Raw genomic sequence first — 12,803 nt, 5'->3', positions numbered from 1 at the left:
CTGTTTTTGGCAGAATTCTTCTCAGTATTCGTAATAGTGCTGTAATTATCTTACAGACTCGCTGTGGTCTTTATGATACAGTTTGTACTTGGGATTTTCTTTTCCTTAGTCTAACTTACTTAAAGGAGAGGAAATTTTAGATGCCACATGAGAGGATAAGATTGTGATTCCATATTGTGAGAGTGTTACTGCCAATTTGTTAATACCATTCAGATTTTTTACATTTAAAAAACTCCTTAAATTAGAGAAATTATAAATAATTAGATACTATAATTGTTAAGTATGAATAAATGCTTTTTGACTTTCTCATTTTCTTATTAATATCTGAATTTGTACAATTTTCAGAGTGTTTTTATCTTTTCAGTGGTAGTGACTTTTTGAGTCTCATGTCCATTAAAATGGAATTTCATTCATTGATAACATTTGCTAAATTTTTAAATATATCTTTATACGAATAAAACATCTAAGGTTATCCAAAGGTAAAGCAATAGAATGTGACTGCGTTTAAATCAGATATATGAATCATACCTTTGTGGTGTATTTGTGTCTTAATTTAGGTTGGTTGAAGACTTTTGAGGACTACTTTAGAGAGAAGACTCAGTATATTTTTAATAACATGGTCACCAAGTTGAAAGAAGACCCACGGAGGAAATTTATGTGGTCTGAGATCTCTTACCTTTCAAAGTGGTGGGATACTATAGATATTCAGAAGAAGGATGCTGTTAAAAGGTTTGTTTTAATTTTTTTTTTTTACTTTGGTAATATCAGACATTAATCGTACAGTGGAACAAGTGTTGTATTTTTAGAAGGTGAAAATTCTTAGCTTTATGTCTGAAACTTCAGCTATTTCTTCACATTCTTCTTTTCCTTGATTCTGGTTCATCGCGGAAAAAGTGATTTGAAACTTTTCCATTGAAATCCTTATGTCCCAACTTTGTCCTAGAAATGGAATTACTGGGTCAAAGGGGCTTAGTATTTTAAAAGTTTTTTGGAGCATATTATCAAAGTGACCCCTGAAAAGGTTGTTTCAGTGTATTCTTCAATCTTTTATATAGAAATGTACCAATTTCTCTGCACATTGGGCAGTGGTGTAATTTTTCCCATAACTTTGACCAATTTAAGGGTTAAAAAATTTGCATTTTTGATTAGTGATAGTGTTCCATATTTTCTCATGTATACAGGCAGAGCCTTTTTTGAATTGCTTGGTCATGTACTTTTTCGTACTGATTTGTAAGAATATTTATACACACATATTAACCCTTATTTTTCCTTAAGTTTTAAATTTCATCTTAATTCTTAGTGCCTGATATATATATATATATATATATACTTTAAAAATTTTTAAATATATATATATACTTTAAAAATTTTTATGTAGTCAAATGTGTTCATCTGTCTTCTTGATATTGACTTTGCTGTCATATTTAAAATGTCTTCCCTAGTCTAAGAGATCAGATAAATAGTCCGTTTTCCCCTGGTTTAATTTTTTATTGTTTACTTTCATAAATCCTGAAGCTTATTGTTTTACTGTGGTGTGATGGGCGGTTTTGCTCCCTGTACCTCTCTCCCTGCTATTCCCGGGAGTTTTAGGACTACCTTGGCATACATTGCTTTCTTTTATTTATTAAATGTCATGTATATAGCACTCATTGTATTAGTTCCCGTTTTAAGTACTTTACAAATGGTAACTGATAATCCTCTCAGCAATCCTGTGAGACAGATACAGTGACTATCCTGATTTTCCAGGTAGGAACACTGGTCATTCAGGGTCACCCAGCTGGACATGCCACACTGCTGTGCCATCTAGTCTAGCCTGTCCAGACCCCTGGGCTGTTCCTTGCACACTGTGTTGTGCTGCTTCCCTAAGATTTAAATAGTCCTTTGATTTCTACTAATTTGAAGTGGCATCTTTATTGTTTTTAAATATGCATTGATTTCTGGGCTTTCTGGCCTCTTTCAGGGACTTTTTTGTTTGACTGTAATTGTCGCAGCCTTATGATATGTTTCCTTAACAGACAGTTTAAATATCTCCTTGTTTTTCTTTATTGAACAGTTCTTTTAATGAGTGACAGCTTAATTTTCCCAGAGAGCTTTAGAATTAACTTGCTAAGTTCTCCTACCCTATCAAAAAAGAAAAAAATATATAGAAGAGGGGATGATGTTGATAGATATTGACATAAACACTTAAAGGTAATTGGGGGAGCGTCGGTTTTCCGTCATTATCTATCAGACCTTTTTTTTTTTTCTGATAACATGCTTAAAATGCTTATAAGTGTGGCTAGGAAGGTGCCATTACTGAAGATTACAAGCTCTGAGGGTACCGGATAATCCAAGAGTTACTGCCACACCCAAGGAGACTGGCCCCTCTTCCACTCTTGCCATGTGTGGCCATGGGAACCGCAGTTGTCAGGATCTTCTTCCAGTTATTCATGACAAGCTGGAATTCCAAAATGTTATGTAAAATGCCTTGACTTTTTAAATTGAAATGTTAGCAGCTAATTTAGATTCATACACACATACACAAACACAAATCCTTAGTTTAAATCGAGCTACCTGCTAGCTTGTAGCCTTTCAAAAATTAAGAACTGTTCTGTAAAATTCTGTGGAATTGGTGTTTGTGTTATATGTAATTTTTTGTTTTACTAAGTTTAAAGATTAAAACAATTTCTATGTCTGTCTAGGTCTTATATTGCTCCTGGAGTACAAATAATACTTCATGTTTTCTTAAATTCTAATTTCATAGTGTTTTACTCATATTGTTCAGATTTTAAGATTTTATCCATCTGTAATTTTTTTTCTTTTTTTGCCCTTACTATTTTTGAGTACCTTAACAGACAGTTTAAATCTGTTTATTGGCTAAAGCTTTTACTATTTCTATTGGTTTTTTTACCCTCTCCCACCCCCCACCCCCAAAAAACCCCCTATATTTTACTGGTATTTACTCTTGACTTTTCTTCTTTTATCTTTCTAATTCCTTCTACCTGTTTTTACTAATGCTAAATGGGCCAGTTAATTTATTTTAATAGGGAGCATTTCTCCCTCTGTGTTTGCCTTTTAGCACTGCTGTAACTAGCTTTCACATTTTTATGTTGTTTTTTCATTATTGTATTTTTTTCCCTAAATATTCTGTAACTGTATTTATTGTTTTCTCTTTGACTTGAGTATGTTAGGAAAATTTTTCAAGCTCCAAGTGCTGTTTTTTTCCCAGATACACTTTAGATGTTAAAAGCTAGTTTTAATGTCTTCTGATCAGAGAGCATGGACTGTACAGTTTTTATTCTTTAGAATTTCTTCTGAGATTTCTTTACAAAGCAACAGTGGCAGTGATCCCTAAGATTCTAAACTTTTGCCATATATCTAGGTATGTATAATTTATTACACTTTTCATCTATCAATTCAAACATATTTTCAGCTTATGGTTTTTATTCCTGCTAATTCCTGTTTTATTTCATTTGTTTTAGAATTCAGTCTCTAGTCTCTTTCGCGTATGCATTTTAATTTTAATTTTAATTTTTTTGTATTTACTGCATTTTGTGAGATTTTTCTCAAAGTTTTGTTTTTTCTGTTGTTTTTTTTACTTTCTTTCTTAAACGTTTTTTATTGATTTATAATCATTTTACAATGTTGTGTCAAATTCCAGTGTAGAGCACAATTTTTCAGTTATACATGAACATATATATATTCATTGTCACATTTTTTTCTCTGTGAGCTACCATAAGATCTTGTATATAATTTCCCTGTGCTATACAGTATAATCTTGTTTATCTATTCTACAATTTTGAAATCCCAATCTCTCTCTTCCCACCCCCAACCCCCTTGGCAACCACAAGTTTATATTCTATGTCTGAGTCTATTTCTGTTTTGTATTTATGCTTTGTTTGTTTTTTTAGATTCCACATATGAGCGATCTCATATGGTATTTTTCTTTCTCTTTCTGGCTTACTTCACTTAGAATGACATTCTCCAGGAGCATCCCTGTTGCTGCAAATGGTGTTATGTTGTCGGTTTTTATGGCTGAGTAGTATTCCATTGTATAAATATACCACATCTTCTTTATCCAGTCATCTGTTGATGGACATTTAGGCTGTCTCCATGTCTTGGCTATTGTAAATAATGCTGCTATGAACATTGGGGTGCAGGTGTCATCCTGAAGTAGGGTTCCTTCTGGATATATGCCCAGGAGCAGGATTCCTGGGTCATACAGTAAGTCTATTCCTAGTCTTTTGAGGAATCTCCATACTGTTTTCCACAGTGGCTGCACCAAACTGCATTCCCACCAGCAGTGAAGGAGAGTTCCCTTTTCTCCACAGCCTCTCCAGCATTTGTCATTTGTGGATTTTTGAATGATGGCCATTCTGACTGGTGTGAGGTGATACCTCATTGTAGTTTTGATTTGCATTTCTCTGGTAATTAGTGATATTAAGCATTTTTTCATGTGCCTATTGATCATTTGTATGCCTTCCTTGGAGAATTGCTTGTTTAGGTCTTCTGCCCATTTTTGGATTGGGTTGTTTATTTTTTTCTTATTGAGTCGTATGAGCTGCTTATATATTCTGGAGATCAAGCCTTTGTCGGTTTCATTTGCAAAAATTTTCTCCCATTCCGTAGGTTTTCTTCTTGTTTTATTTCTGGTTTCCTTTGCTGTGCAGAAGCTTATAAGTTTCATTAGGTCCCATTTGTTTATTCTTGCTTTTATTTCTTCTAGGAGAAACTTTTTGAGATGTATGTCAGATAATGTTTTGCCTATATTTTCCTCTAGGAGGTTTATTGTATCTTGTCTTATGTTTAAGTCTTTGATCCATCTTGAGTTGATTTTTGTGTATGGTGTAAGGGAGTGTTCTGGCTTCATTATTTTACATGCTGCTGTCCAGTCAAGGTTTTGTTTTTTGATTTTTGTTTTTCTCCTCCCATCTCAGATTCAGTTCTCTGTGGTGTGGAGCCCATTCTCATCTGGCTTTGAATACTTGTTTTTAAATTACCCTTTAGTTCTGGGTTCTTTATTTAGTTGTCTCTAAATCCAGGTATTTTCCTTTTTTTATTTTCATCCATGAGCAGTAACATGTATCCACACCTGGAATTTGTTTTGAACTGAGAATGTAAGTCACTAAAATCCCTTCCTTTTCTAATAGAACACTTTGTTTCCCATCCATTTCACCTGATTTCCTTTTAGGAAATGGTCTCCAAACAGGGAAGTCAGATCCTTCATCTTCCTGCCCCAGGTCAGATGAGTCAACTATGATCTGAGCTCAGCTAAACAACCCGGGTTTTGAATCTACAGAGAGTGAAGCGAGGGTGGAGAGATGGGAGGAAGGGAGCAGAATGGAGGGAAGGTTGCAGGTCACGCCTCACAGCACTGGTGCTCTCACAGGACTGTTCCTGTCCTGTGTTACGGTCCCTACCATGCCTGTAGCATGGCCTCTCACTGTTTTTCAGTCCTCGGTTAAGCCTGGACTCATAGCCTGTCCTCAATGCTGTGTGCTCAGAACTGTCCCCCAGTACATTTCTCCTCTGGATTCAGTGTTGCTTGCAACCAAGAAAGCTAGCTGATGTATTTCTCCTCAGATCCCTTTTTTGGAGAGCTGGGCTTGGGGCAGAGGGCGGGGGGTACTTAATACATAGATTTGCTTTCATTATTTAAAATTCTGAGCTTGTGCTAAGTGGCACCACTGATAGGAGTTTTTTTGACGATCAGTGTAATGCTTATGCAGTGACTTATTTTTCCCTTTTTGAAGATGAGTCTATGGATTAAATGTCTGTACCTGAATTTGCAAGCGAGCTGTTGCAGAGAAGAACCTGTTAATTCTAGCAGAGTTCTGTGTGAGCTTTTATTGTCCCTGAAGAATAGCAATTGATTGTGGAACTTAACAGAAACATAACTCAAATGATCCCCATAATCTAAGCTAGCATCGACTTGTTTGATTCTTCCCCGCTGTGGCAGTGGTATTCAGTTCTATAAGCTTTTAAAAATGAAAATCTAGTTAACTAAAGGGAGATCCATGCAAACAACATCTAGTTTTTTATTTTTGTGCAACTCAAAGTAATTTAATCAAGTGTAGTCACGGTACCTACTTGTAACACATATCCAATGGATTTAAAAGAAACTGCCTTCCGATATAATCAGCACATTTTCTGTCTATGCTTGTTTTATTTTGAAAGTGAACATTCTTTTTACTTTTTAGGCTTCCAGTTTGAGTATTTTTGCCTTAGTGCAGTTAAGTACTGCATGACGTCTGTAATACATCAAAATGGGAACCTTTATTCAGAGTCAAGCAGCTGAAACGCTAGCCTTAGCATTTCCTTTAACTCGCATCCAGTGTATTACATATTCATTTTTCCTCTCTGGGCTCTGAGACATTGAAAGATTTTTTACATTGCATCTGCTCTTGCTGTTGAGACCAGTGTTCAGTTGAGAAGTCCACTGAGATGTTGGAACCTAGAGCAGTTTATGTGTTTGCCAGAGTCTTGACCAACTTCTCTGTGTGGACCTTGTGATATGAAATAATCTAAATGTGGGGGCGGGGGGGGGAATGTACCATTAGATACTGTATCTTCAATGCGTTGCTGGGTTTCATTGTTTTGCGAAGAATGTAAAGTCTTTGTCGAAGTCTTTTTCTACCATTCTCTTCTATCTTTTTTCCTAGGTTTATAATTAAGTGAAACTTCTACCCTGTCCTCTTAACTAGTAATGTTTGCTTATTGAAATCAGAGAAATGTTTGAGGTTACTTTCTTAAATAATACAGATTCAAACTTACTAATGTGCATTTTGAGCTCACTGGAAAAAATACCTTTAAAGTTCTTATATAAGGCTAATTTACTGTACATTTTATACAGGTCAGATTTTATGGTGTTTAATCAAAGACTGCTGTAAAATTTGCAGAGCAGTGAGAAGTTACAGTGTGTCTTGTAATGTTCAGTATAAATTGTAGATTTGGATTGAGTTTCATCAAAGGAAGCAAGGCAGTGCCCCAGTGTCTAAAATAACTTTGGTTCTAACAGCTGAAGCAGTGGTGTACATTTATTTCAGAAAGTGTGTATTCCATTCCCAACCCCTCCAATCCCAGTTCATCTGGAGTGAGGGGGCTTTGCTTTCACCGCTTATTCACTTCAGCTGCTGGCTTCTGTTTACATCACGGCTGTGTGCAAAGCCATGAGGATTTCCCAGCTGCTCTGTCCACTGGATACTTCATTGATGCTGACTGCTCTGTTCTCCTTGAAATTCTTTCTCTTCCTTGTCTTCTGTGACCCAGAGTCCTTTCTCTCCTGGTTTTGGTCCTGCATTGTGAACATTCCTTTTTTAATCACCTCTCTGACCCCCTTCTCTTCTCTTTATTAAATGTCCCATTTCTTGTCTGTAGGGTCGCACCCCTTGGTTCTCCTCTTCATTTTGCGTGCTTGTCCACACTGTTTAGTTTCCAGGTGTGTGGGCTGCTTCCAGATCCAAAGCTTCAACCTCAATTTCTTTCTTCTTCTCTAGTAAACTGTAAAAGTAACAGCTTATTGAGTACTTACTCTGTACTCAACATGTAAGGCACATTCTAAGCACTTACGTGTATTCATTCAGCTGGTCCTATAGCATTCCTATACATTAAGATCCTTCAATATCCTTATTCTGCTGTTGAGGCAAAGGTGTTAAGAAATGCGCCCAAGGTCCCCCAGGTAGTAAGTGTGAAGTCAGGACCAGAGCCCTGCAGCCTCAGTCCAGAGCCGGTGCTCTTACCCACTGTGTCTGCCTGTTGTGCTGTCCAGTCAGTCCCAAGCCTGTCAGTCCTGCCTTTTTGGCATCCCTGCTCTCTGACCCCTGCTTGGTTCCCATGACTCCTATTTTGTGCTGTCATGAAAACCTCCAACTGGTCTTCCTGTTTCCAGCTGTGCCTCTTCCATATGTCCTCCATTTCACCCGCAGAATTAGGTTTCTAATATGTGAGTCTGTCCATGTCTCTTCTTGGCTTTAAAATGCTTTAGTGACAATTCAGTGTCAAAAGGTACAGCCTGATCTCCTTTGCCTGGTGCATACTTGATTTTGTTCTCTGATTTCTCTGTTTGTCCTCCCTTACCTCCAATCACTTCCTGCTTCGCACCCACTCTTAGTCATGCTGAACCACCTGGGTGTCCTCAGTCACAGGTTACGTCCTGCTTTTTAGGAATTTGCCCATGAGTTTAGGTGACGATATTTTTTTTCCCTTTTGTACATTGCATAATCTCAGTCCTACTTATTTTTTAAGACTTGACTGAAATATACTACCTCATCTCTAAAGCCTTCCTTTGTTTTCTCCATCATCCATTCAATAAGTGTTTGCTGTGTTAGACTCCAGGCATACAAGAAGTGAGCAAGTCTGATCTGATCCCAGCCCTCACCGCAGAGCAGGGAAAGCTGTGTAATTAACACAGTATCACAATAGAGCATTTCCTTCTATGGGAGCAAGAAGAGGGTTTTGGAAAGCTTCCTGAAGCAGGTGGTATTCAAGCTGAAACCTGAAAGGCTGTTAGAACTAGCCAGATATGAAGGGGGTGGGAAAAGGTGGGGAAGAAATTCCAAGTTATGAGAGGAGAATTGTGATTATGGGCCAGGGATTAGCAAGAACATGGCATGTTCAAACACCTTAAAGAAGTTTATTAGGTGGCAGCAGTATGGGAGAGCATGGTTGTGCAGGGACTAAGTAATATGTGGTTATCAGGGAGATGCAAATTCAAATTACTACAACATATCTCAAACACCTTGGAATGGCTAAAATCAAGAAGACTGATAACCGCCACTCTGCCTTCTGTCTCTATAAATTTGACTAGGCAAGGTATCTCATGTAAGTGGAATCATACAGTATTTATTTTTTCATGTCTGGCTTATTTCACTCAACATAATGTCTTCAGGTTTCATCCATATTGAAGCATGTGTTAATTCCCTTCCTTTTCAAGGCTGAATAATATTCCATTGTGTGAACAGACCAGGCTTTGTTATCCATTCAGCTATCAGTGAACATTTGGATTATTTCTACCTTTTGACTATTGTGAAAAATGGGTGTACAAATATCAGTTCAATTATTTTGTATATATACCCAGAAGTGGAATTGCTGGATTATATAACAATTCAATGTTTAATTTTTTCACAGAACTCCCATGCTGATTTCCACAGCAGCTGTACCATTTCATGTTACCACCAACAGTGCCCAAGGTTTCCAGTTATTCCATGTCCTCATCAACACCTATTTCCTTTGTTTGTTTGTTTGGATGAAAGCATGAAAACCACCCTAATAGGGTTTTGTACTATGCTTTTTTTGTACTATACTTAATGTATCTTAGAGAACCTTTCAGGAAAGAGGAGAGTCTTTCTTTTTAATGACTGTGTAAAAATCTGTTCTATGAGTGAACCTTAATTTATTTAACTTCTCCCAATTGATGATCCTGTAGATATATTTCTAGTCTTTTGTAAATGTGAGAGTGTTTCTTTATCTCAAGCGTGTATAGTCATCCCTTGGTATCCTCAGGGGATTGGTTGCAGAACTCACCCCAAATACTGAGATCCTTGGATGCTCAGGTTCTTTATATAAAATGGAGTAGTATTGTGTATAACCTACACACATCTTCCTGTATTCTTGAAATCGTCTTGAGATTACTTATAATATTTAATACAATATAAATACTGTGTAAATAGTTGCTACTTGTGGCAAATTTAAGTTTTGCTTTTTGAAAAAAATTTTTTTTCTTTTTCCATCAGAAGTTGGTTGAATTTGTGGATGTGGAACCTGCGAATATCTAGGGCTGACTGCACAATGCTTTTGTTTATTTCTATACTTTTATGTATTTTCTGACTTCCTTTTAATGAGAATGGATAAAAGTACTTACATGCATTTTAAAATTTGATAGTTATTGCCAACCTATTTCCAAACATCCTTGACATCACAGTATGTTATACAACTTTTTTATGTCATTGAACTTTTAATTTGCATTTCCTTGTAAGTGAGATAAACATTTTTTCATTTTTAGTAGTTATTTCTGGAATATCTGCTTCATACTTTTTGCTTGCTTTTTTTTTTTTTGAGTTGTTGGTACCCTTTTCTAAGAGGAACAGCCAGAATTAAATGGTGAGCAAACATGTGATTTCTGCCTTCATGAGCTTACAGTCTGTTGAGGGACAAAGATGGTAAACATACAAATGTGTAATTAAAGTTTGTGCAAGATGCCGTGAAAGAAGAGTTTTGGGTTTTATGAAAGAAAGCAGTTTAGGTGGGGATAGGGTGGGGTATGGTGGCCAGAGAAGACTCCTAATGGATGGGTTAAGAGCCAGTGAGGCAAATACTGGGAGGGAAAATATTCCAGGAAGAGAGAGAATGGACTGCAAACTCAAAGAAGGGGTAAGGCTGGAATGAAGTGAGCACGAGATTAGGAGAGATGACTCACTGGCCATCTGCCCCTCATATAGTCTCTAAAAACAGGAGTCCACAGTATTCAGAAGTATACAATGAGTTTCCCCAATTGTTATGTGAGAGGTTTTAAAGCAAACTTATTTTTACCTTCTAATTTAATAGATACTCCCCATGAAAGGCATATGAATTAGATAATCTGATGAGCAAATTTTTTAGGCTATTAATAGATTCATTGGGAGCCTCTATCTTTTTGAATTTCCCTTTTAACTAATTTTTTATTTAAGAATAAATCCCTATACATCACCTTTTATTATTTCATATTTCCCCAGATGTATCATTACAAATTCAGCTCGTTTTCTCGTGTGAAATTAATTTGTGATTCTTTGACACTCACTAAATGATGCATTGTTTGCTGCTACGTTATCTGTAACAATTTCCCCATTAGGGAAGAAAGCTCTTTGGGTCTATCCTGTGTGTGAGCAGATTCCAAATGTGTGATGAGTTTACTTAGGGGAAAAAGTGACACTTGGAGAAAGTGATTTGCAGCTTCTTGTGCTTGGCAAGTAAGTTCTTAAATGTAAATTCTGGATCTTGGACAAACTGAGCTGTGACAGATATGCTCAGATGAATTTTGATCAATATTTTCTTAAGCTTTTTTCAAAATTAAATTCTCAAGCAATGAAATAGAAACAGAAGTGCGTAATGGCTTGCAAGTCGGCCATTTAAAAAAGTGAGGCGGAATGTTATTAATTGTGAAAGTTAGTTCCTGATTTCCTATTTTCTGGATTTGCTGTGTGTATATACTCTTTTCTCTCCCTCTCTTTTCATTTGAGTCCAGATCCCATGTTTATTAGGAAATATTAGGTAAAGCTTACATGCAAAATATTTGCCAGAAACTAGACTCTCTTGGCAGAAGTTAAGCAATAGACCCTATGATGTGGGCATCTTTTTTTGATTTGGCACCCCCCCCTCAATATTGCAGAGAAATAGCCCGATTGATTCTTGGTGAACACTGAGTTAATAAAAATACTTGGAAGTACCTGTCTTTGTTCTAAGTAACTTTTTCTATAGATAGTTCCCATTACTTGATTTTAAAAAAGTTATTAAAGTGTCAAATGTACAGTTTGCAGTCTGAATTTTATTTTGTGCTGCTAACAATAGCGATTTTAAATATGGTACTTTTGTAGGCTAACATAACATTTCTTCTGTTGCTTATAAATATTTTTCTAAATATTTCCTGAAGTGTTACTTTGGTGAGACTGTCAGTCCTACTTTTTGTACCTGTCACTAAGTGATGATGATGGTTAATGCACTTCTCAGTCATTAGGTCTTTTTCCTCATGTTTATTTGGACCTTTTTGTGCATATTGCATGTGTTCTAGAAATCAGGGGTATACATGGCAAATTTGTGCACTTCTGCAGTTTTTATATGTGTGTGTGTGTATATTGTGTGATTTGTTTTTGTTTTTGTTTTTGTTTTTGTTTTTGTTTTTAGTTTAACTGATCAAGTGGCAAGTGTTTTTGCCTAACATAGTGAATATTTTGTATCAAGCCCAACCTTCCTGCCTGTAAGAATGTTCTGGTTTATAATCTGGTTTTTAACCATTCATATGTATAGACCAGGGAAAATGCGGTTCAGCAAAATATGAGTACCCATTAACCAGATTCTCTGGCCCGATTGTCCGGTCATTGCCACGTTACTTCATATTTTAAATCATGTTGTCTGTTTTCTTCCATTTGTTCTGCCTGATTAGAGAAACTGTGCTAAGAAAAACTAAAATGTGTGTTCTTTCTGGCCTGCTATTATGACATTATTTATGCCTCTTCAGACCTCCTCATGCAGTTTTTCTTAAAAACCTGCATCAGCATGCCACGTCAAACATCAGTCCCTTAGCTTTTATAGCATAGTATCCTGGCTTTCTTATGACCTTGTTTTAAGTCTTTCTGACTGAAGATTTAAAAAGAAAAAAACTGTAATCTATTTTTACTCCACAATTTAATAGCTATTTTAATAATATAAATAATTTAAAATTTTATTTTTCAACTTTATATTCTGACCCACTGATGTGTCTATTTCTGAATAAGTCACAGTTACATGGTTGCTTTTTAAACTATAAAAACACCTCCCACCAGGGGGAAGTGCAGGTTGCTCCTCATTACACTTTTCTAGAATGTTCTAGGCTCTAGTCACAGACTTTTTCTTTTTATCTTTAATATTTCTATTGCCTCAGTTATCTATGCTATTTTTCTTCTATTTGGTGCTTAAGTCTCCTTCTGACTGTTTTCTCCAGACTTTCCATCTTTCTCTATTTCCTCTTTGTTTTAGTCCTCCAGAACTTAATTTTTGTATTGGCCTCTTTTCCTAAACTTACTTTTCTCTTTCAGTTAGCTACTTTGGTGACATTAGAGAGCCCTATCCAAATTTATACTTATCAATGCAAAGTA

At 36.2% G+C, this 12,803-nt stretch overlaps 1 protein-coding gene across 1 annotated transcript in view; it reads left to right on the top strand.

Moving 5' to 3' along the window:
• MAN2A1 (mannosidase alpha class 2A member 1) overlaps window positions 1-12,803 on the top strand; it is a 155,230-nt gene that overhangs the window by 38,706 nt on the left and 103,721 nt on the right. The window contains exon 4 of the mRNA XM_031673187.2: window positions 558-729. Within this exon, the coding sequence (XP_031529047.2) occupies window positions 558-729 (172 nt within the window). The remainder of the gene's footprint in view (window positions 1-557; window positions 730-12,803) is intronic.

This window comes from Vicugna pacos, chromosome 3 (genome assembly GCF_048564905.1).
Source record: "Vicugna pacos chromosome 3, VicPac4, whole genome shotgun sequence".
NCBI classification, from domain to species: Eukaryota; Metazoa; Chordata; class Mammalia; order Artiodactyla; family Camelidae; genus Vicugna; species Vicugna pacos.
The sequence above is the reverse complement of the archived record's forward strand: the minus strand, read 5'-3'. Positions and strand labels throughout refer to the sequence as shown.